We start from the raw sequence: 25,592 nt of genomic DNA on the forward strand, positions 1-25,592 counted from the left end.
ACTTTCATTGCATATTCGATAAAAGAAAGTTTGATAGACCTGTCAAAATTGTCACATAGGTGATATAAATGACAGAGATGACATAGATAACATATTGACGGACCTGTCAAATATAGTTGACATAGATGACATAGACAAAATAATTTTGTATACGGTTTTGTTGTTACATGTCATAATTCATATCATCTTGCAAACCCAAATTGATTGTTTTCGATATATTCAAATACAAATTTCAATTCGATTTCCCTTCTGCTGCCACTCTTCTCAATGCTATATTTCTGCGCAATCAGTAATATTATCAATAAACAATAAATTAGAGGAAACCCGTACTCTATACACAGAGTTAATTAGTCCATCAAAATTATTTTAATGTGACAGATGGAGGGGTGCAATTGTCAACAAAACATCATATGCCACTGCAAACAAGGAGGGCTCCAAACAAAATATTAGACAAGGACACATTGCAAAGTGATTGAGTACTTGTTTAGACTACTTAATAATTTATCAATCAGTGATAAAATACTGTTGCGAGTGGTGTTTATCTTCTAATCATCGTGTAAAGTTACGAAATACGTAGTTTCCTATTCCAAGAGTTTTGGTATAGAGTAGAACTTGAGGATAACGGGATTTCTAGATACTATTGCCGAGGTATAAATTTCCATAAACCCATAGATTCGTGGTTTTCATGGAAATTACCTCCCAGGATTTCGATCTATTGGCCTTTAGCCACTGGTAAAACTTCAATCGAGCTTAAACTGATATATTAGAGCCGAAGTGTAGAAATAAAACTGAATCGAATAAATTCTGATTTGATAACGATACGAAAATATTTTATTCATTTGTGACAGATTTACCAGAATTGGAAAATAAATAAGGCGAGTTTAATCCTCGACAAATTGACAGTTATTGTTAAAAGATTACCGTTAATGTCTAAATATTTTCTTCGATGTAATTACAATCAATTACAAGATATTTGCTGAGATAAAATTATGTTTTCCCCTTATCAGTATTAAGTTATTAATAATGATTTAAGGATTACCAGTATTTGATTGATGGTTTATTTTAAAATTCAATCTAATCGCGTAAATAGAAATTAATAATTTTTTAAGTAAATATACGCTTACGTAATCAAAAATCTAAAGGGATATGGGGATTTAGTTGATATAATTATATCCCTCTGTACACAAGGCTAATCGGTGTATAGATTTGAAAAATCTGGTTGAAATTTTGTTTGTACAGATTTCATTTCCAACGTGGGCAATGCTCCCTTATAAATAATATTTTTTGTCAATTCGTCACAAAGATATCTAGATAATGCATAATTCACCCAATGGCTTCATAATAAGCCCCTGAACGAATGTGGATCTCAACGTTACAGCCACATATTTGCGTTATATGGACTTACCATACGCTCAACACAGCAGAGAAACCATTTGAAGTCCTCTTTGGACTGCTTATTTCAATATGTACCTATCCATTTAAGTGCCGGCAATTTTCACCCCAACACTAGTAATGCGATATTTGAGAGCAATAAATCGGGGGGTCGTGGAGGCCATACCACAAGACGAGTGTAATAGAATTAAAATTTGCAATCTGGACATTCCTGGAATAATATTCTTTATCGGCTTATCCAAATTAAAACTAAAATGTACGTCAATATGACGTAAGTAACGCTTCTAACGATAAGTTAATTATTCCAAATTATTAAAAAATGTCGAATCGAAATGGAAAGGAGCCGTTTTTTCTCTAAGAAATGTATAGCAATAGTGGTCGAATTTTATATATAAGTAATGATGGATGCTGATACATGTCTCTCTTGCTCTTTTCGAAGCAGCTTCACTTCTTCCTTCTGTTCCTGGTGATTCATTTGTTGGTGGCTTCTAGTCACTGGCATAAAATACTCAATGTCTGGTAAGAAAGCACTCACTTACAATTCAACATAAAAAACTTCTCAGCACTTCTGACACCAATTGTTGAGATCTCGAGGTCTGAATGATTCCAACATATTTGTTTCCAACGTAAACACTATTTATTAACTCGACAAATGTACACAACTACAATTCGCTCTATACACGATAAACTAATTGTCCTAAACTAGCAGTCCACTAATATATTAAACATTTTAATATTGCTTATTACATTGGTTTCGTTCTCATAGGTGAACTAATGTTAAACTAAGTCAATACTTAAGAACGGTCTTCTTATGTAGGTCCTTATAGTAGGTGAAAATCCTATGACTAGAAGATTGCATAATTTTCTTAAAAACATGCAAACATTAACATAAACAAACATGCCGGATTATACAACATATATAAAAAGCAGAAAGAAAGAATTTTCTACTTTTTTCTGTCTGCGTCGACCGCTCATCGTAACAATACGAAAAAAGTTGAATTTTTGGAATTGGCCAGAGAAGTCAATTTTTTTTCAATTGTGTTTGCCCCTGATCAATCGTTTTAAAGCATTTTAATTTCGTTAACGAGAACACTTTTTTTCCAATAATTTCAAAGATTACTACGTATTTTAAAAAGCTTTGAAACTGGAACTCTGGAAATAATTTTGGATTTTTGAAATTGGATAGACTTTAGGAAATTCTGGCACTGACTATAAATACATAAAGCTCTGTGACATTTTTTCCAAGTTTTCAATTGTGTTTAAAGATTAATAAGTAATTTTGAAATTTCCGAAGGAATTTTTGGGAACTTCAAAATATGCGGTTCGACATTTTTCTAAAAATCTCGAGTGTTTAAAAATTTTTAATTCTTAGAAACTATTCAACATTTGTCGGAATTTTGAAATTCTCGAAAAGTTTCTGAATGATATTTTTGTTGAGAACCTTCTTAAGTAGTGAAAAAATTGTTGCTAAGGTTCTACAAATTCAGAGCGCAGCTCAACTATTTACAAATTTATGCGATTTTTTTGTGACCTCTTCATGAGATTGCAGGAAGGATCATATTTTAAAGTCATTAGAAAATTTCCTTTTGCGTAACTCGTGTCATATTGCAGGACCTTGCTCACCCTGCAGAATCCCACTCGTTGCATAACATTGCATATCCGAACTAATTACATAAATAGCTATTATTACCTTAAATTGAAATCATATTTTGAGAAGAGCTAAAGTTTCTAAAATATGCGATTTTATGCTGTTAAAGCGATTTGAAGATAAGTGTAATAGTTGTACAATAGGAACAATCTAAGGGAAGATCTATAGCTTATTATTATTATATATAGGGAAAATATAATAGCTTACTCCAACTCTGAATTTAATTGTTATAATGAGACATAATAGGCCTTAATCACCTCTGATATAAATTTGCTGTGAAAATTAAATAAATCGCTTGATATGGAAGTTGAATTTTTATTATCAGTTTGGGGCTCAAGAAAAGGCAATAAGTAAATTTACTTACTTCACACTTCCGCAGATCCGAAACAGGGCTAGTATGGAGCCCTTTAATGACTTTTGAGATATTTAAGCTAAGAAAGTTGTATTGTGCGTGATACTTTTGGCATTTATTATGAATAATTATACTTCATACTTGCAACTTTCTTTATTTGCTCACAAACAATTTCAGTAGTTCTGCAGTTCACACAACCTTAGTTTTGCTTTCGATTCAATATGAAGAACTGCACATAAAACAAAACTCCCACAAACACAAGAATCAAGATCACCAGGGTGACTTTCAATGCAGTCAAAGCTGAGGAACTTTTGCCATACTCCCTGAACTCCCCCGCAAGATCCCCATCAACGTGTTTAAGCTCGCTCTGCGAGAGTACGGGACAGCTGCTGTTGAAATCTAATTTGTAGTGGATATTTTCCTGGTTAAAATATCGCTCAATCCTCCTACCCTCCTTACAACCTAAATTGTTGCCATTGAGCCATACTTTGCTTATGCTGGGCAACCTCCTAAGGAACCCAAGAAAGTCGAACTCTTGCAAGACATTAAAAGAGAAATCGATGGTGTGTACTTGGGGTAAGACTTGTCTTCCACTTATAATTGCGCTTTCTATGTGGTTACTGGACACGTTGATAAGTTTCAATGAAGGCATGCCTGAGAAGACCCCTAAGGGGAATCTAATTATATTATTTTTAGCCAATTGCAATTCTCGCAGATTAAAAAGGCCTACAAATAGCTTTGGGAAGATGGTTGTCAATGAGTTTCGAGACAAGTCCAGATTTTCCAGGTTGTTTAGGTCGTAGAACTGGCCCTCTTTCTGAAAGGAGTAGCCCAACATGTTCCTCGACAGATTGAGCATCCTCAAAGAGTTGGGCTGTCCGATGTTGAGGTTCAATAGATGGATGCTGTTCATGGATAGGTCCAATGTCACCAGCTTCTTCAGCCCAATTAATTCCGTGCGTTTGATTATGGTTAATGAATTATTAGATAACATTAGGAACTTCAGCTGTCCTAAATTGGCCACAGACCCGTTTAATTCACTGAGCATGTTATTGCTCAAATCCAGGTTCTCTAAGTTAGCCAACCCATGAAAAGTATCCCTATTCAGCATTTTTAAATCATTGTTATTCAAATATAACTCTCTAAGTAGCACCAAGTCTTGAAACACCATATCTGGCAAAGGCCCCGCCAAAGCTCTATCGAGAAATATTTGTTTAACCTTTCTAGTTCCATGGAATGCTCCAGGGTCTATATAGGAAATTGAGTTATTGGTGAGATGTAACTCCTCCATAAACACCAATCCAGTAAATGTCCTCGCAGCTATGGTCTTGATGTTGCTATTATCCAGAATGAGGTTCTCGATCCTGTTCCCGCTTATGTCGAAAGTGCCTCTGACCAGATTGGAAAGGTTGCAGGTGAGGCAGACTAAAGTTTCATCCAAATGATCAAAGCGATATGGAGTTTCTCTGAATAAGTTCACAGTGGCATTGATACAGACTGCAGTAAGGGAACCTCGATACCCGTACTTGCACACTGAGTCTAAAGTAGCCCCGTTGTGAGTAAATATTTGAAGGAGGAAGAAGAATTGGATGGTCCGAGTAAGAATGTTTCTCTGAAACGGAAAGAGGTACATTTAGTTAATTGAGAACTTTGAGAGATGCAACTATGAGATGAGTTTCTCTTGGATCTTAATGGATGTTCTTCGAGAAATTTGGAAAGAAGTTTCAAATAATTTTTAATATTGCTCAAAGAATCTCGATACTTATTTCTAGAAATTTTGGACATTTCTTGGATTAATGCAAATCTGAGAAATTTGTGAAACTCTCCAACTTTCAGGAAGTTGCTACATACTCCTCAATACAATTTGACACAAATAGAAATTCGTCAGCGAATTATCCTGACCGAATGTTCTTTCCTAATTTCTTAAGGATAATCTCGATTATCCTTAGAAAATTTCGAATGCCTTTGTCTTTTTATTCTCACCCCTACCCTCGCAGTGCCCGCCGCCCCTACTGTCCCTCCGGGACTGCTTTTCCTCTGGAGGGACAATCTAGAGCTTGGGATACCGAGAGGCAAGAGAGGCAGCTTTGGAGGTCTGCATATCCCCAGTCCTCCCTTTGCCTTTCACTTGCCCCAAAAATCTTCGTCAACCTGTAGAAAAGGAAGAAACATTGGTTTCTAACTTTGACGACGAATTTGTTATCCCAACAAGAGGAAATGTTATCAATTGCTCAAGTTCATTTCTATGGAAATTGATAACGATCTATTTTGATTCAAGAGATATAGGATTAAGTTAGTACCTATTTTTGCAATTTTGAAAATATTGTAAAGTAACAACACCTAAAAATATAGTCCATTTCATTCCATTCTAAATGGGAAAAGTACGTACTTTTCGCCAATTTTCAAATTTTAAACTGCAATACCTTGGGAACGCCTGGAAGAATTGCTTTTAAAAAGTACACAAATAGAGGTACCAGGTGTGTTTTTGTTCCTCAGATATTCAAACGCATTTTTAAACTGCTGTAAAATAAAGGCCTCTAAAATGCTTTTCCAAGGCTTCAAGGCCTTAATTGAGGTATCCAGGATCACCATGAGATCCATATCACTCCATTAAACCCGATACTTTTGAGAACCGCGGAAGGATTTTTCTTCTTCTATATTTTTTCAAGTTCAATTTCAATTTCGATTTTTTGAAAATCTTTGACGGCTATCAATATCTCAATATCTTTAGATCCTCCGCCCACAACTCGGTCTTGTGAAGGTTCAAATTAAAGGAAATTTTCCATATTAAACCTGCATAATGGGGCACTGTATTTTAAAATTACACAGCATGTTGTATGAGAAATTTAATTTCACTTTTTGATCAAATCTAACTACTTAAAAAAAGCTTTTAATTACCTTAAATCAAAATTACATTCTAAAAAGAGTTAAGCCTTATAAATCACCACTGAAAACTTGCAAACTACAAAACGCATATTTACACAATTTCTAAAGATCAAAATAAATTATTCCTCCATCATGGTAAACTTCGATGGTAGACACTAAATCCTACACCCACCTCTATGGCTCTATGATACGCTCAAACCCGTCATCTCTTTGCTCATTGTCAGCCTCGATGAGGTTCATAGTGGACTCTACGCGCGCTGGAAAGCTGATTTGCATGCCTTTGTAGAATAGGAACTGCACGTAGAACAAAACTCCTATTGCTGCTAACACCAGAGACATTATAACGAACATTACAATATCCGAGGCTGTCAATGAGTCATCTTGTATATAGGAGTCAGTTAGAAACCGATGATGTGACTTCGCAACAGAGATGTTCACACATTTAAACGACCCAACCACATTGTCTACGAGGACGTACTTGAAGTTGTCCTCAGCAAAGTCTCTGTTCATCTCCTCCTCAAGAGAACATGGCAACACATTGTCCTCCAGTTTCAAATAGGAGAGACTTGGCAATCGGGCAGTTAGTGCCGTGTAGTCTAAGTTACTCAAGAAGTTATGGGACAAATCCAGAGTGTTCAAATTTTGCACAGAGAAAACTCCAGTTATGGCGACCTGCTCAATTAAATTATAAGAGCAGTTAAGGAACTGCAGTTGCGAAAATCCGCTCAACTGGCCAGTGGTCAATATCTTCAACTTGTTGTTCTGCAAATGGAGAAACCTCAAAGAGTGCAGCCCCTCAAGGGAAGATTTCCTAATCTGAGATATATTGTTATGACTCAAGTCGAGCAATTCTAAGCGGTTGAGGTACCCATGGGAGAACCAGAGGGTTCTGATCTGATTGTAAGACAAATCAAGTTGCCTAAGCACGTTTTCCGGGTTGAGGTGGATGGAAAAGTTATCATCTAGTAAGTTTTCTGATAAATCTAACTGCTCGAGTTTGGACACATTGTGAAACTCGAAACCGGTAACTTTCTGGATCTTGTTATGCTTCAAGCTGAGGATGTTTAAGTTGGTCAAGTTGTACAAGCTGATATTGACAAACTCGATCAAGTTATAGCTCAAGTCCATGTAGTTCAAGTTCTGAAGCCCGCTGAAAGCCTGTTCATCTATAACTTTAATCTGATTTCTGTTCAAGCTCAGCTCTGATAGACTCTCCAATTCTTTGAATTCAGAGCCCACTAAGGTAGTTATTTCATTATACGATAAATCAATCGTGCGGATCTTCTTGGTGCCGATGAAGGTACCTGGGAAATTCAAGTCAGTGAATCGAAACTACTCAAAAAAAAACTGCTACCTGGATATACAGCTTTGATCTTATTACCAGACAAATTCAGTTCCGTCAAAAAAATAAGGCCCATGAAGGCCTTAGGTCTCAGAATCTCAATTTGACTGCCCTTCAGATCCAGATAATTGATTTGATTCCCGGACAAATCAAATGTGTTGCTATCGATAATGGTCAAGACGCAGTTGACACACTTCAGCGTTTCGTCCAGATGGTCAAACTTATACAGGGTGGTTTTAAAGTAGCTGGGCGTGGCATTGTAACAAGTGGCGGTCAAGGAGCCTCTTTCTCCATAGGTGCATTTCGTTAAGTCAGCAGATGCCAGTAATGACAAATTATCCGCTCGGGAGTGGTGAGAAATTATTAGCAGCCATATTGGGACCTAGAAAGTGACCATAATAAGTTGGAGGAATTTGCGGAGGCCTCCGTCCATGGAGCGTATCATCATAGACTCATTCAACTTACCGTCTCTGGACTGCCACAACAAAAGGGGAAAAATAATTTCACTGGATTTAATAGTTCTACTGAATCAGAAAGTCACCCACAGTTTCTCCTTTGTCACATGTTTATTTTTCGCCTTAACTTGAACTTGAAGTAGCATAAAAAAAAGCCTCTTCATATCGTCACATAAACAATAACTGTCTTTTAATTTAACATCTATGGTTATATGCTCCGTGGACAAGGCCCTGCATTATTCATGGGAGTAAGTTAACACAGTTAACACAAGTTATCACATTTAAATCATTTGTTTTCTGGGAGGAATGCACGGTGTGGAAGTCATAGGTTCAAGTATTTAAAATATATATTGAGTGATCAAAGGAAACCATTTATTAAGCTGAATTATTTTTGGACAGTCGAAAATATCTATGAAAATATACACGTAGGTCCGTGAGAATTGTTCTTTACTTATTTGACCCAATTAATTCTTTTAACAAATTAAGTAGAATTAAGATATAGGAGATTTCAGTATAATCATAATAATTTCAGTAAAATTTTGAATTGAATCGGTAGATATGCACCGTCCAAACTCTGGTTAACAGTAGAATTCCAAACTGTATAAGTAGATTTTTCCAGGTTCTTATCTCTGATAATCAATGAGTCTTAACAAGATTTCAATTGCTAATTTGGTTAACGAATCTTTTTTGCAATTTCACTTAAACTTTCATGAAAATAAATGAAATAAATAGTAGATTTTTTAAAATTATTTTTTCTTTTATGCTGATAGATTTTCATTAAATTTTCAATTCGTATCTAACGTAATGGAAATATATATAAATTCTAAAACGAAATCAGCAGATACGTTTTTCAGGTTTTTTAGATTTTCAGGTTTTCATCTCCTAAAATTCCAGTAGAATTAACGAGAGATTAATTTTTAGTTTTGATATTAATACGCCTCACCAATAATTTCAATAGCAAGTTCAACTAAATAAGTAAATTTCCTCAGGTGCATCTCAGTTACTGTATATACAGAGATTCTTAAACAAATTTTTAAGTGATATTTAAATTTCAGTAGAATTCACAACCAAATAAGAATACTGATTGATTCCAATCCTGATGCATATCAGTAAAATTCCTAATTTTACACTTTTAAGTAGATTTTTTGGGTTCTCTGCTGTTGAAGTTCTTAGAGAAAGTTCAATAGGATTCTGAACCAAATGAACAGTTTTCTGGTTCGGTTCCTCTATTTTCTAGAGAGAGACCTTAGCTAAATTTAACTTGATAGAAATGTTAAGTAGTTTCAGTTGCGCCTTGATCCCAAATAAGTGGAAATATCTTTTGCTTTAGTGGATCATATTGTGTTTATGAGGGCAAACTATGAAGACTAACAGAACCAGGTCAGTAGGCTTCGTGGGTGCAACGATAATGATTCTACCTATATTAAAGCGGAATTATAAAGTAGGGTACGTGGATTTTTAATGCGTGGGAGATCTTATTTCGGTCTAAAGCTATTTTAACCCTCCAATGGTCAGGTCTTAGCCAATAGTTAAAATCGTCAGAAAATTTTTCTTCGAATGCTCCTTTAACCTTGCAACCAGCGAAACTTTCGATTCTTATAGGTTTAAGAGAACATTTCCATTAAATGATATTTGGTACAAATAAACCGCAGGTCAGAGGTCAAACCACAATAAATAACAATTGTTATTATTTGTACTGTAAGCTGGAATTGATAATCTACTTATCTTACACCATTCTATTTTACGCAATACAAAGAATATACGTATTAATAAAATGTATCCAATGTAACATACTGAGTCATTATTTAGATAATTTCATGGATTCTGTATGTAGAATTGAATTTTAGATTGCTATAAGTAATGAAAATTAAGATGGGCATTAGGCGGTTTTGTATACTAAAAATTATCTTTTTTTTAATTAACAAATTAGATTTCTGCTGCGAATCCTAAATAGTGGATTGAATGTTTGGCTCATTTTTTTTGCTCATTTGCTCAAGGTTTTCCATTTTCAGTTCTACGAGCCTCAATCGAGTTTTGCCTCACCGCTGCACAAGGATTTGTGTTGCGAGTTCTAAATGCTCAATCAATATTTCATTATCTCTTAAAACTTAACTGGTAAACTTTACCGAGAACATAATCTCCATGGATATGGAGAAACTGAAGCTTATCTGCTTTGATTGCGTCTTCATCGGAAAAGTTAGCCCTAACACCAGAAAAAGGACTGAGGCTGAATATTTTACCAGTCACCTACACCTAAGATCTCTTAGCCAACAGAAAATTGTCTTGTTTCTTTAGGCCCAGCCTTTCAAATTCATACTAATTTTACCAGCAAGAAAACATCCATGGAAACCACAAAATCAGAGCAGAGCACTGGTCAATTTTACCATTCCTATAGAAATCATCTGGCCGGCAAAGTTACCAGGAGTTTGAAAAACCGGACCTAAAATTAAACACTAGGATGATGGCCAGTTTCTCAATCAATAGCTTAAACTAATAGACATGTATTAAAAAAGCCTTAGCACTAGGTGCTTAGACTTAAGAACCTCTTCTATCGCCCCTAAGTTTAGCTGCTCAATTGCGAGATCTTCCTCGGCACATTGTTGTGATAAATTTCATAATGAAATAAATTCACAAAAAAACTAAATTCAGTCCATAACAAACAAACCCTCATGGTTAAACAAGGGCCGTAACAATAGAAAATGACTAGAATTGAGGGGAAATATTTTGCCAAGTTTCTCGCCTTTGTTGTTAACTCACGGAACTATTCTCTCTTCGGACTAATTTTCAAGTATCCTAAGGGCTGAATTATGAACCATTTGTAAAACTTTACCTACAAGATAGATTTAACGTTATGCAACATTAAAGATAGACGGTTCATCAGGTTTTACTGTCACTGACAATAACCTTTAGCAAAGTAGATTCATGCACTGTTACAGTATACGAAATCTAATGATTAAATTTTAATCCCGGTCTCTTAAGGTTTTTTCCTGGCCCTTAATCCAGGTACGAGAGAAAATTGCGTTCAAGTCCTGTTTTCAATCATTTCGTCATTGTGTTAGGAATAATGCTGAAAGTGTCTAAGTTCCATCCTTTCTTCCATTTATTGCGGGATATATGCGATATGAAAAATCTGCCATAACTCACCCAAAAGCACTTAAAAGCCATTTTTCCGGCCAATCTTCAAACCTTGCACTATTGTCGCAGAATGCACTACCGTCCTTCCACACACACTCCTCAAGTGATTGAACGAACTGATTACGAAGAAATAAATTAAAATAAACTAATTAACGCTATCGCAATATATTATTTACAATTTTATCTGGAAGAGAGCGGCCGCTGTCCGATGTCATCACATGGAATAAACCAGCCTTATCAGTAGGTACCAGTTAGTTCGGTTCTCCATGAGGTACATGAAGATACAAAATATACAGGGTGGATTATCGAATTCTGTATATCGATTAATTTGATTTTGAATATTTCAAGTCAACAAAAATGAGACCTCGCATTGATCGATCTTAGATCGCTATACGAACTCTCATTAGTTGATTTCATACCTCACTGATAATAAGAGCTGCGACAGTGGCGAATTCAAGAGGACACCAGGGGCAAGTACCATAAAAATCAACTCTTTTTGAATATTGAGGAAAAAGTGCGTTCATGGCAAAAAACTTACTCATTGTATTTACATCCGCCATTTTGAAAAGAAGGAAAATGCACTTTTGGCGCTAAGAATGAAGCAGTCTCAGTCTCTCAGCAGGTTTTCTTTGGATCTTCATGATTAAAATTTCAATTTTATTTTCTTATTATTTACGAAAAACAGTATGTATTGTTAGGATGAACATATAATGGCAGCTATTATGCCCGATGGAGAAGTTATGGACAGAGAATTCTTTTGAGGGGATGATACTCATTATGTGTAAGTACAATACTATACTCTGTCTATAGTTAAACATCCATTCTTTAGGCAAATTTATGTGAAATATACACATAGGGTAGTTCTAACCTGGAAAGATGTGCGGGAAGTGTTAATTTCTTTAACAACCCCGTATATATTTCTCTTTGTTTTTATCCAGGAAAGTCAAACTACTTTTTTCAAATAAAAACTTTTTATTTCCTTCCTGAGTCGCAGGTACTCATCTAGGATAGTACATTTTCAAATTCCTCCTCCCTCTGCTCATGCTCATTATCCGAAGGGATAAGATTCATATTGGATTCTAAACGAGTAGGGAAACTGATCCGAATTCCCTTGTAATACAGAAATTGCACGTAGAACAAAACTCCAATTGAAATTATCACTGGACACAGTATAACAAACAAGACAATATCAGAAACCTTCATAGAATCGTAGAGTACATGTGGGTCGTTCAAGAACTTATAAGGCGACTTTATCACCGAAGCATTTGAACACTTAAACCCAGCAAAGTTATTTTCTGTCAAAACAAACTTAAAGTTGTCCTCGGCAAAGTCTCTGTTCATCTCTTCTTCCAAAGAGCAAGGCAACATGTTGCCCTCCAGGCTTAAATGGGTCAAGCTTGGCAATCTGGCAATAAGCGACATGTAGTCCAAGTTTGTTAAATTATTGTGTGACAAAACTAGAGTGTGTAGATTTTGCAGGGAATAAACCCCGGTTATTGATACTTGCTCTATGCTGTTCCTTGAGAAATTTAGAAGTTGAAGTTGCGAGAGGCCGACCCACTGACCAATGCTGAACTCCTTTAAATTATTGTACTCCAGAAACAAGGTTCTTAAGTTGTGCATAGTGCTAAACGGCATTCTTCTGATTAAAGATATATTATTGTGGCTCAAATCCAGTATTTCCAAACTATCGAGGTTCTCATGAGAGAACCACAAAGTGCTGATGTTGGTGTAAGACAAATCCAGCAGGCGCAGCACGTTTCCTGGTTTCAAATTAATAGAGAATTCGTCGTTCAGAGTGTTGTCCGAAAGCACCAACTCTGTGAGCTTCACCAGAGATTGAAACTCCTGATTCATAATTTTGTGGATATTGTTATGCCTCAAGTTCAAATACTCCAGACTAGTCAAGTTCTCTAAGCTGCTGTTTATAGAGATGATGTAGTTATAGCTCAAGTCAAGCTTCTTTAGACTTTTAAGACCATCAAAGGCTTTTTCTTCGATTGTCCCGATCGAGTTCATAGATAAAATTAAGTCATTTAAATGTAAGAGTTCGGCAAATCCGGAATTGAGTAACACACTTATTTGGTTTTTTGCGAGGTTCAGCACACGGATCTTCTTGGTGCCATTGAAGGTGCCTGAAAGGAAATGAAACTCTATTAAAACTAAGTAATTTTGTATTTTATGTGAATTTTTCTGATTTGATTGAAGATAACTGAAAATCTAAAGAAACTGTAAGTTTTTCATTTTTTTAAATGAAAAAACGATCTTTTATTAATGCAGTTGCTACTAATAGGGTTCACTGCGCTATGGATTAAAATATGTAAATAAACGCAAAATGCAACGAATTCGCAATTATACCCAGACCTGATCTTAGCAGGTTTAGTGCACAGGGTGAAATTTTTTATCACCGCTTCCCTACCCTCTAAAAAAAACTAGGAAAGTCCGCTACGTTTTCTAGTCTGCCGCCTAACGTTCTCCACCCCTGCAGCCGGTACTGCTTATACCACAATGCAGATTTGCTCCCACTACATTGAGAATGTGAAAAAGTGTCAAAAATTTTAATCGAAATAGCGAAATTTACTCTTCGTATGTGACCTTTTTAATTCGTATTTTTTAGAAGAAATTCGATATACAGGGTGATCTGAAAATTTCTCAAGTGCTATATGAATAATTAGGTTTTTCATTTGAAATTATATCGTATGCCTTAAGGTATCTAATTGTTGGATCATTCCGTACCGACTTCTTTAAAGATGCAAACTTGAAAAGACAGGAACCAATTGCTCCAAACTTTTGCCACGCACTGTATATATTCTCATTAACACATGGATCTTTCCAAATTGGCAATTTAAATGCTGTAACTATTAAAGTTTGAACATTGACTTGAACTGGACGTCCACAAACGTGGAAGGCGAATCCACATTCTTAGTGTACACTTGAGAATTAATGCGATATTGAATCTATAACGAATTCGAAAACCAGGAATTTTGAGAATGATTGACCTGAACTACTCCATTGAACTTGGCGCATTTAAGCATACAAACGCGCAGTTTTCACTGTAAATCTTAATAAACTGGAGCAAGTTAAGGGAGTTAAATAGTTCTCAAGAATTCTTATGAAAAATGTCTTGAATACCTTAACGTTACTGCAGAGCTCCGCTTCCACGACCATGATCTTAATCTTGGTATGAAAGGTCAAATTTTAATGAGAGCAATTTCATGGTTTCCGTTATTTCCAAAAGAAGTTAAATGGTTCTCAGACATTCTTACGAAAATTTTCTTGATGTTTTTACTTAATGATCGAAACATTTAGTCATTTATCATTCAAAGTGTGAATGACGGCGAGAGTTATTAGTGTTGACTGTTCCTCTTATGATGAAGGGACACATTTATACTAATTTTGAATACCCACCATTCGGAATTGCCTTTATCTTATTTTCCGCCATATCCAGTACTTCCATGAAAATAAGCCCCATAAATGCCTTGAACTTCAATGTTTCAATGTGACTGTTTCTTAACTCCAAATGTCTTATCTGGTTCCCGGACAAGTCAAATGTGTTGGATTCTATAGTCGTCAAAGTGCAGTTAGCACACTTCAGCGTTTCGTCCAGATGGTCAAATTTATACAAGGTGTTCCTGAAGTAGTTGGGCGTTGCATTGTAACAAGTGGCGGTCAGCGAGCCTCTTTCTCCATAGGAACATTTCATGAAGTCGAAATTTACTAAGGTGAAGGCGGATGCTTTGGACGGAGTAAACCTATAGTTAAAAATGGGTCGCGATCCGGACACGTACAAGGATCTCTTTTGAATGTCAGCTTGACTGTTCCTTAACTCCACCAGGGCAATCAGCAATAGAGAAACCTAAAAAGTATTGTTATTGAGTTGGGGAGGATCTCCTCAAATTCCATATTTTAGTGATAAAGAGTGAGTTAGAATGTGATGAAACTCAACAAAATCTGCCGATTTTCAGAACAAAATTCATTGAAATTGGGTGAAATGAAAATTTCACAAAATTTAACAAAATCAACATAAATTCCTCACAAGATCTTTTTACAAAATGCTGCAATTTTTTCACAGATATCACCGAAATTTAAAATAGTGAGATGTTAATTCAACGTCGAAACTAGGGCCTTTACTGACATCTCCTTAACGTAATGACCATGACGTCATTGTCGCAGAACTCATTCATGTGGCGTTAGAAGTGATATGCACGTTATTCAAAGACGTCATTACGGTCAATTGATCACGTTCCTCAAACGTGTCGCTTATTTTGTCGGAGATGTTCAGAGTGTATAGGAAAATTATTTAAAACAAATACCCAAACTTGCAACTTTTCATGGAAATTGAGAAAAAGCTCAAGCTAGTTCATTAACCTGAGAATAAACCTGAGAACTAAACTGACCAAACTTGAAGCTTTGAGAATCAGGTTATTAATCCCGCATCGAACGCTTGCATGTTTCAAAAATTAAATTTTGCCATTAAACTTCAAAACGTATCAAATCTCCTGAAATTATCAATTTATTGAAAATTAACATCTGAGTGTACTGAACTTGGAATGCAGAGTACCTAATAAAATCTCCTAAAAAATTGAGAATTATGAGCCCTTGAGAGAGATTTGAGAAAATAGACAGAGTTATCGATGTTACAATTCTATGCAGAAATTCAGCTTTAGCCTGAAGTCTTGAGAATCACGCTTAACAAGCAGAAAGAAGTGGAACTGGAGATAAACAAAAATATTTTTTTTAAGTATAAGAACTAACGTGGATAAACAAGGGATCGTTTTCTTTAAATCTTGAAAGGTAGTCGAACCAGTCTAAGAGTAAATTACGCACGTTTTATTTTCACAGTGAAATCTTATGAACTCATTGATAGACCTAAACTCTACTTGAAATCCATAATATTTTAATTTCATCACATATTCAGCTTTAAGGTCGCGCGCGATAATGGTGGCGATCGCGGTACATTATTGAACACTTCGTAAGGCAATTCGGGCAAAGACGCTTTTCAATACTCACCCAAAAAGGCATTGTCAATGGATTCTTCGTGGTGATGCCCCAAAAATCAGTAACCAACACTCGATTTCCCACGACACTGTCCAACTATTTCAACTCGTATTAAGAAATAATTTAAATAAACTAATATTCTTATCGCTAATAGTAAGTATTGTTATGTACAACATTATCGGAACTGGGTGCTGTTGGGTGATATCACGGAATTGAGAAGTCTTATCTGGAATTGTGGACTAAATATTGAGAAGTGTTTTGGCCTGGGTGGGGTCTCTAGAGAGCGAAGCAACGCCCTTGAAGGTGAAAAGGAGACTTTCTGGAGAATCTCCGGAAACCTGGAGAACCTCCTTGAAGGGATTTTCCCATGCTGATGTTATTATTATGAAAATTTTTAATCTGACGTGGGACGAGATAAGTGCACAAAATAACAACTTTTCCTGGTTTTTATTTTGCCTTGGGAGCTTTGGTGGTTGGTAAATAGGCTTCAAGAGATAGCCATTTCCAAGAATGCATTATCATTGAGTGTATTTGGGGGAATTTATTGGAGTTGAATTTGAGAAACTTCTCTCCCCCTTATTGTTAAAACTCCTCCTTTTTCATTTATAAACGAGCCGCCTATTTCGCAACGTCCGTTCAATTATCGCCATCAAATCTAATTAAGTGGAAAAGTTGAGAACAGCGGGAAATTCGCCATTTCTGGTTGGAGAGAAATAACGCTCGTCCCCAGCGGCCATTTATCTATTTCTCCCACTCCGTACTACACTTTTAATTAACAGAGCTAAATCGTTTAATGCATCCCCAGACATTACTTTAATCTGGTGCTAATTATAACATTCCCTCCTATGTGTATACCCTTGATATACCGCCCGCTCCCCATCCCCTTTAACTGCAGTCATTATATCCCGGCGAATGCTGCAAATTACCTACCTTAATTTGTATATTTCGGAGGGAGAGGCTATAAAGGGTACTGGGTAACTAATTCCACAACTTAACACCAAGTTTTAATTAGTTTTTTTGAGCCTTCCCTTAAATTTTCATAAGTGCCTTTCGTAGGTGCACAACTTACGGCTCCCAGTGAGGCGAGTAAGGTACCTAATTCTCCTCACCATTTTTAAGAATACATTTTCAATGAATAATTTTTTCATAACTCATGTAAATTCATTCAAAGCATAATATTTCAATTATCAGTTATTAGTGAACTGCGAGTTTAGTCGAGCATCATTCAATATTGTTTCTGCCCTCGTTCGTACTTTTATAAAAGTTGGTGCCTATCAACTTTAAATTCGAGTTTTTGGCCCATAGAAATTGTGGGCCTCATTATTGTGAATTAATATAATTTGCTAAATGATACACGTATTTTTGACGTCGGTAAGTATTTAAATATGCATAAAACCGTAATAAAAAATACGTTTTTCATTTTACTGGAAAACGATACCTTCTATCGACTTCTACCAAGAGTACCTTCTTTAGCTTAATAATGCTTAGAATCTGTAAAAAATACTGATGGGCCTTTACAGGATGTAAAAAATGAACATTCTAGTAGGTCTCTGGCGAACTAAACCAGACAAATTCATTTCAAAAGCATCTTTAAAGGAATCCTAATAATACTTAAAATCCGTCGAATTCAAAACTATACAGGGTGGTTCAGAACTATGGGATCAAACTTCTAGATATTATTCAGTGCAACACTAGAAGACATTTAAGTATAAGAACCCGTATTCGCAAGTATCGTTAAGGCGCTACGGCCTTAGGATGCTCAAAGGGTTGTGTGTAAAAATGTGTTTTATCGAGTTTTAGTATGTTTTATTTTAATTTGTACAAAATAACATTACAGAAATTGTTCAAAATTATGTCTTTGGACTTGAATGCACCTGTTGAGTACTTTTTGTTAAATGTTTTTCTTAGTCAAGACTGATAACAAAAATTCTTGATCGTTAGCTCGACACATTCCCTCGTTAATTTTGCAAATTTTAAAAAGTTTACAAGTAGTGTTATTTTGTACAAATAAATTTAAATTAAACGTACGAAAACTCGATAAAACACATTTTTACATACAACTCTTAGAGCATCCCAAAGCCGTAGCGCATTAATGAAACTTGCGAGCGGTTTCTTATACTCAGATGCTTTCTATTGTTGCACTGAACAATCCCTAGAAGTTTAATACCATAGTTCCGAAGCACCCTGTATATATTTGCCCATATTTTCTGAGACGCTCTGAACAGATAAGCAAAGCTCTATAATACGTCTCATCAGTTACATGCTCGTTTTGATGATTTCTGAACAATATGGCGACCAATTAAAATACATTGAACATTAATTATCATAAAAAGGTCAGTTGGCCTCAGAGCTTTGATCTAGTTAGATCAAAAGACAACGATGATAGGACCTGCAGAGATCTATATTCGCAATTCCGTCACTTATAAGTACATACAGTTACTGGTTTCTTAAAATTTTGAGCTGTGGGAGAACAATTTAACTTACTGCTAATGTTTTAGCCTGAGAGTAGATCCCCGAAAGGCAATAGAAATATGTCACATTATTAACTACAATTAAAAATGTAAAAGAAAAAAATTTTTTTAATTATCATTGAAATTACATTCTCTTTACTGAGACACTGAAAAAAACGTAAATTCTCCAGACGGACTGAAGCTTAGATAAATGAACTTGTTTGTTTTTATCCGATCTACTTTGCACTAACTTATTCAGAAGTTTCAATTACCTTCTCTTTGTATGTTAGATGGAAATACAATACTAACAACATTACCAAAATACACTATTACAACCATTGCAAAAAAAAAAACAGTGTGATTCCATCCACTACACGTTGAATTTTTTTAAACCAATTTAATCGATGGTGTATTTTAAATAATTTCACCACTTTGTTCGATATTTTCGTGATTAACGGAAAGAAAAATATGTAAATTGTATGTTTTTTCCAGTATTTCGAAAAGATCACTGAACAGTAAGATCCATATTAGTCATGTCAAAAGAGGTTTCTGAAATGTTGATATTATCTTTTAGAGAAGCATCAGAGCTGTTATTAGGATGCAACTCATTTACTTGGCTTGTTCACAATTAATTTGTTTAGAATTTTAGAAAGATATAAGTTCATAATGTTCACATCACCACAATGGAGATGTTTTTTTAGATCGTCAAGGATTTCGAATATCAAAACCTCGCGCTATAACAACTCCTCTAATTTTAGAGGTTAACGGTATTATATTTTAGTACATTGGCAGTGGTTAAAGTGATAATTCAGTACCCTTTCAAAAATGATAAAATTAGTATACCAATGAAGAATAATTTTTTGTGCAGGTGTTACCACCACCAAAATGTCATGAAATGAAACGCTGTTATTCGATTTTTTACAGAGAATTAAATGGATTGATCGTAATTCTTGAGAAATGCAACAATTTCGTCACCTCAACATTAGAGCAAAAGGCAAAGGTGACAAGCTTAAGCAATCGGGAAATTATTATAAAAGAACGTTCTTGCAGAAGGTGGAAATTGTTGCCAACAATAATTCAGTCAACAAAACCTAAACGACTGAAGGCATCATCTACACAAATTTAATCAATAAATGCAAAAAAGACGCAACCCGGTTGTAATTTGCACAACTCCACTCTCTCCTCACTCGACTCTTTAAAGCTTTAATTAATGCTAATATGCAATCGTGAACAGTGATAATGTGTGTGATAAACATTTAACACTCTGTACATTTTACAACTTCTAAAAATAGAAATCCAGTGTGCAGCCCTTCGATTTCTTTATGCTCAAAGACACCCTGTATACATATATATCATCAAATTACCAAGGATTGAAATTCTTGGTGTGACGAGCACTTTTTTTAATTAAAACATTGATTTATTCATTTATATCGTGATGTGATCTGAGTTTTCTCTTTCAATTGGAAAGTTAGTAGCTACGCACCAGTTAACACATTTTAGATATCGTTTATCAATTGCAGGTATTTAATTATGAATTTCGACTCATCCTTGAAGTTAAGACGCTATTTTACAAACTATGTTTAACAATGAGTCTATAAAACCATAAATTTACAATTATTATTTAAAACCGTATCCTAAGAATGAGAAGAATAGTAATACCCATGGAGTAATGAGAACAAGAAAGGGTGCAGGTGGTGCAGAAAGTATACGCCGCGAAAAATGGGGAAAATACCGCTTTTCGTTTCCGGTTTAGACCGTAAGGGACGCGTTCTTGGTTTTGCCTGGTCAAGATGAATTAAACTCAAATCGTCCCTGGTAAAATTTGCCGTTTAAGCGATGAACAGGAAGTTGTTAGACACGTTTTATCTCAGATTTGAAGTTGTAGGAAATTGAGAGTGTTGAGTGCGAAACCATGAATAATTTGTCGCTTGACGCTATCCACTCAACACACCTCTAAGATCGTGGTCGCGCCCCATACTTCGGGCCTTAGCACTTGTTTTAATGACATTGTCAAAGATCAAAAAGTCACAACTAAATGCGTAATCGTGTTAATGAAATCGGTTCAGATTTTTATTAGCTTTAAAAATATGAAATAAAATGCTCTTCTGAACAATTTTAATTATTTATTTACATGGTTTTCTTCAAAAAATACCTAAATCGCTTCATAAGACGTGATGTCTTCATTTAAGAAGAAGAAACTTTTTAAAGTACATACTGCGTTTTAAGGCTCAGGAATCGAAGCCCTGAAGAGCGATGTAGACTTGCTAGTCGTTAGTGTTAAGTGCTCTATCTGTGTATAATAGTAGTTGGCCAATCTATGCTTAGTAAATTTGATAGTGTAAGGTATAAGCATCCTTTTATTATTAAAAAAAAGTGAAACTTTCTAGTACAGAAAAGGAAGGCAGGTGCCGAGACGAATACCTATCAGTACCACGTGAAGTAAGAAAATTATAACTGAAGCTAGTTGAACTGGTATTTACTGGAACCATACCTTAAACAAAGTGATTCTTGAGAAGATGATATGTGCCTCAAGACAGAAAATCATTTAGCTGAATTGGGTAAGAATTTTTATTTAATTTTAATTCTAAGAATAATTCCCATACTTTTTCAAGACATACAAAATAGTAAACTTTCTATCTTCCATGCAGTTCCAAAATTGCCAAAAGCAGTACCTCAACAGCTTAGGTTTGGTCAGACCTTTTTTTGCTTGTTTTCAAATTCACCATCATGAAGGGGTTTGAAATAGCCATTGCATGGTGAATTTCCCAAATACAATACATAGTTCTATCTTTCTCATATAATTAAAATCACCAGAATGTAGCTTAAGCCATTTTAGAACAAGTTGAATTGAGGGTTGAGTTAAAACACCTACAAAAAAGAATGTAGCACAAGAGTGTCAGTCTCAAAATCTGAGCTTGAGTGGTACTTATTTAACAATACAATTCCATTAATAAACTAGCAAAGTTAGAGCCAGTACAGATTGAACATTTTATAAATTGCGCAAAAATGTTTCATATGAGCTTTATTTGACTGTCGAGTAGAGTTGGATGTGAATAATTCAAGAATAATATATAAAATTTTCATTCGCTGTTGCATGCAGCAAATGAACTATATGATTAATACTTAGGTATTTCTGAAATTGTAGTTTTATTGCAAAGTAATAAAAATATAGGTAAGTACTATGAGTGGATTGTAAGTATTTTGTAAATAAAATGAGACATGTTTTTGGCCTTGCATGAAACACATCACATAACAGAGCTTGAGCAAAAGCTCAAGCACCATTTAGAAATTCCTTATGTCATAATATATAAGTTGCTATGCATATATCCTACCAAATGCATGATACATACTTACCTAGGCATTTACTTATTATAGCTGATGAAATTAATGTGAGGTTGGTAATATCAAGGAGTTTTTTTAAGTAAATCAAGGGGTGGTATCAAGGTTATCATTTATAATACCCAATAGGTAGCTAGAGGTATCATTGGGGAGACACTATAGAATTGACCAAAACTATTACCCATATTATTAAGTTGTCCAAACTATTTTCACAATTTCAAATTTCCTTATATTTTTCATGAGGTTGTTGGCATTATTAATTTCAATTAAATTAGAAGTGTTTATGTTATAATATAGGGAATAAGGAGCATCTGCCTACCAACTACGCCTGTGGATGGCTTCTATGGGTTATGTCATAGTCATATGTTTATTATATTGACTTACGGTTATAGCCTTTCTGGTTCTGTCAACTTATTTCAGTTACTTCACATGAGATGGGGGTACGTAATAGAGTCAACGGTGTTCAAAAAAGTATTAGGGTTGAATTGACGTCGAAAACTTAAACCGGTATCGCTTCTCGGCCTTTTGGCTAAGATCAAAGTGTAGTATCTGTTCTTATCAGCTTAATATCTGATACGCCCCGCATGCGGGGCCAGTATATTAAACTGATTTTTGGAAATTGACAAAGGTTAGGGGCTTGCTCCACCTTTGTCTCGGGTTGGCCCAGTATTGCAGTACCGCTGGGATCGGCCCATTTAAAGTAATTTGAAAAAAAATGTACTTACGTCTTTCAATCCGAAGCCCACTTACCTGATCGTCTATATTCCTTCAAAAGTTATTCTGAAAAGTCCAAAGCCTAAATGTTTGCTTTTAAAATCACATTAGAGTATTTTTTAAACACCCAACAGCGCTCAACTTTAGAAAAAATTTAAGATGTAATTTCCTCAACTAACCTGACACGTAGATCCCTACCTGTTTTTTATAATTAATTTCCTGCTAATATCAAAACCTTCAAAAACAGTCAAGTACCGAGAAAATGAATCAATGAGAAGTTATGAGGGCACCTTTAAGGAATTAAACAGATTATTAATCCTTGGGATTGCATTAATAATCTCCTGTTCTTCATATGGATTTCAAATTTATTAATATTAAATATAAAATTAAATCCTTGAAAACTAGACGATGAATCCTTTAATGCCATTCATGCAATGAACTTATCAGATTTTGCTCCTAGGGGATTTATTTAAATGCTTCATCCCCTAATACCTCGTCTTTTAATAAATAAAATCATAAGCTTTCAGTGAAACTTGTCCAAGATCATAATATTCACAATACTTCCATTTGGACAAGGCTATCCTCACGACCAGGAACGATGTACTATTAAGCACTATAGTTTTCTTACAAATTTATAATTCTAAAATTTAAGTCTTAATGGTGTGAAAAAAACAAAGAAAAATACCCACGTTTAAAGCATTGAAGACACCCCAAAATTTGATTGAATCGTATTGACGCAGGTATGCCTTGTTATAATATAGATAATTTGTATTATAATAAGTTTTTTCGTAACATGTTCTAATGGCAGGGATATCTGAACCAGCTACACCAGTCGAATCACAATTATACCTACCTGAGCCGATTCTTATCAAGGTATGTCTGAGTCAGATTTGATCTCTTGGAGATCCAATTGTCACCATTAAATATACAATTTCAGTAAGCTCAGCTTTAAGGAATTAACATATTGTAGATCAGTACATCTCCACGTGGAGCAATTTCTTATTTTTAGAAGGAAATAGCAATATTTTGTGAAAATGTGGTTTTGGGTGAACAATTATTTTTCTAATTACTTTAAATAGGCCGATCCCAGCGGTACTGCAATACTGGGCCAACCCGCGACAGAGGTGGAGCAAGCCCCTAACCTTTGTCAATTTCCAAAAATCAGTTTAATATACTGGCCCCGCATGCGGGGCGTATCAGATATTAAGCTGATAAGAACAGATACTACACTTTGATCTTAGCCAAAAGGCCGAGAAGCGATACAGGCTTCAGGTTTTTGAAATCAATTAAACCCTAACACTTTTTTGAACACCGTTGACTCTATTACGTACCGCCATCTTATGTGAAGACTCTGAACTAAATTGGCAGCACAGAAAAGTAAAGCCAAAAATGAAATTAATATAACATGGCAATGACATGTAAGCCATCAGCAACCGGTGTCGGTAGGCGTATACATGCATTTCGTTTAAAACTTCATATCCTAACACTTATTAATTTGCATGAAATCAATAACACCACCTTATAAAAACATTAAAAAAAAAACTAGAAATTGTGAATACAATTTAGGAAAAGCTCTTAATAATAGTTGGTCGGCCATTCACGACAGCAACATTCTCAATATCACTTCTATGACAATCACCCAAATAATATTATGAAGCTCATATTCGTTGTACTTGCCTTTGGTGAGGCCCAGAAATAGTTTTTTTTTGCAATAGGAGTTACAGAATAGTACTCGGACAGCTTTGTATGGAGCGGTTACTACAAGTACTGTAATTGTCAGAATATCTGGTATATCTCGACAATTTCTTTTTCAGTCCTAATTTTCTTATTTTCAGACTTTTGTTCCCAAAATTTTTCTTTACATTATTTATAAAATAAATTACAAAATTGACATCAGAAAATTAAAAAAAAATATTATCTGAATATTCCATATTGAACTTTTTACCATTTTACAACTTTTCCACCATAGTGAATGTATAACAAAATTGCAAACAGTGAAACGGGATAATTAAAAATCCTTCCAGCAGTACATTTTAAGCGAGTATTCCCAATTTTCACAAATATCAGATATCTCTACTTCAAATTGCAAAAGTTAAGAGAAAAAAACTTATATACCATAGAATGAACAAGAAAGTTGCCAAAAAACAAAATCCCCTCTTTAAATTATTGAGCACAATTTCTTTCGAAATTCTTATACATTTATTTCCTGTTCTTAATCTTCCCATTATGCTCCATTCGCCGTATTAGCCAGAAACGTTTCGGCGTGGAGAACTCGATAGCAAGCTGACTGCAAACGAAGCAATTACATATTCCCAGATAGATGGCGCCACATTTACAAACTACTAAACGGAGAGTGATGCTTGCATTGAAGTTGACAAAGAAAATGAGCGAAATCATACTTACCTGGCGTAGGGGTTACCGTGATCAAGAAGGCGGTTCCCCCAGGGTGAGGCCCTCCCATTGCACCACGGTTGGGCTGACCCCTGCGATTATCCCTAATGCGGATAACTCGGGCGCGTAATTTTTGGTAGTCGGGACTGCGTACGCGCTGTCCCGGATTAACGAAATTTAAAGAAAGTTTATTGCAGGGATTTCCGAACGTGTTTATCAACCTTGTTCTCATGGGTACTTGCTTTTAACCAGAAGTCGAGTACGTACGCCCGTCATTGTTCCGATACAGGATATTTTTTTATTGCCTACATTGCATCATGGCTACATTTAATGTTTGGAGAATTTAGAGCGATATTATTTTCAAAACAGTTTCGTCGGGAGCCACTGATCATTAATTCGAAATTTTGATTCTGTTCACTGAAAACTCGCTCGTAAACTTGTACTTTTCCCGTACACGTGCGATGACCTCGAATATTTTATCAGTTATTTA

General features: G+C 35.2%; 4 protein-coding genes and 3 non-coding genes across 7 annotated transcripts in view; 2 read left to right on the top strand and 5 right to left on the bottom strand.

Annotated features, from left to right (window-relative positions):
- Positions 1 to 289: 289 nt before the first annotated feature.
- Positions 290 to 25,592, bottom strand: part of Nop10 (Nop10 ribonucleoprotein) — a 30,719-nt gene continuing 5,416 nt past the window's right edge. Inside the window, exon 4 of the mRNA XM_066393594.1 lies at positions 290 to 299. The gene's annotated coding sequence lies outside the window, so the exon portion shown is untranslated. The remainder of the gene's footprint in view (positions 300 to 25,592) is intronic.
- On the bottom strand, positions 3,531 to 5,516 carry LOC136411047 (insulin-like growth factor-binding protein complex acid labile subunit; the record flags this gene model as incomplete). The annotated part of the gene is made up of 2 exons (XM_066393453.1): positions 3,531 to 5,004; positions 5,382 to 5,516. Coding segments are annotated over 2 exons (1,548 nt in total), but the record flags the coding sequence as incomplete, so codon positions are not given.
- LOC136410712 (insulin-like growth factor-binding protein complex acid labile subunit) lies at positions 6,297 to 11,430 on the bottom strand. Its single transcript, XM_066393003.1, has 3 exons — positions 11,220 to 11,430; positions 7,633 to 8,002; positions 6,297 to 7,582 (listed from the first exon to the last, which is right to left on the bottom strand). Exons 1-3 carry the CDS (start codon positions 11,238 to 11,240, stop codon positions 6,453 to 6,455), a joined length of 1,521 nt encoding a protein of 506 aa, XP_066249100.1. The 5' UTR covers positions 11,241 to 11,430; the 3' UTR covers positions 6,297 to 6,452.
- LOC136410975 (P-granule-associated novel protein 1-like) lies at positions 12,163 to 16,367 on the bottom strand. The gene is made up of 3 exons (XM_066393367.1): positions 16,221 to 16,367; positions 14,619 to 15,066; positions 12,163 to 13,345 (listed from the first exon to the last, which is right to left on the bottom strand). Exons 1-3 carry the CDS (start codon positions 16,230 to 16,232, stop codon positions 12,213 to 12,215), a joined length of 1,593 nt encoding a protein of 530 aa, XP_066249464.1. The 5' UTR covers positions 16,233 to 16,367; the 3' UTR covers positions 12,163 to 12,212.
- LOC136411208 (U2 spliceosomal RNA) lies at positions 22,507 to 22,697 on the top strand. The gene has a single exon (XR_010752305.1). It is a non-coding gene; the product is annotated as a U2 spliceosomal RNA (small nuclear RNA).
- On the bottom strand, positions 23,782 to 23,972 carry LOC136411211 (U2 spliceosomal RNA). The gene has a single exon (XR_010752308.1). It is a non-coding gene; the product is annotated as a U2 spliceosomal RNA (small nuclear RNA).
- Positions 25,107 to 25,268, top strand: LOC136411219 (U1 spliceosomal RNA). Its single transcript, XR_010752315.1, has one exon. It is a non-coding gene; the product is annotated as a U1 spliceosomal RNA (small nuclear RNA).

This window comes from Euwallacea similis, chromosome 9 (assembly GCF_039881205.1).
Source record: "Euwallacea similis isolate ESF13 chromosome 9, ESF131.1, whole genome shotgun sequence".
Classification (NCBI taxonomy): Eukaryota; Metazoa; Arthropoda; class Insecta; order Coleoptera; family Curculionidae; genus Euwallacea; species Euwallacea similis.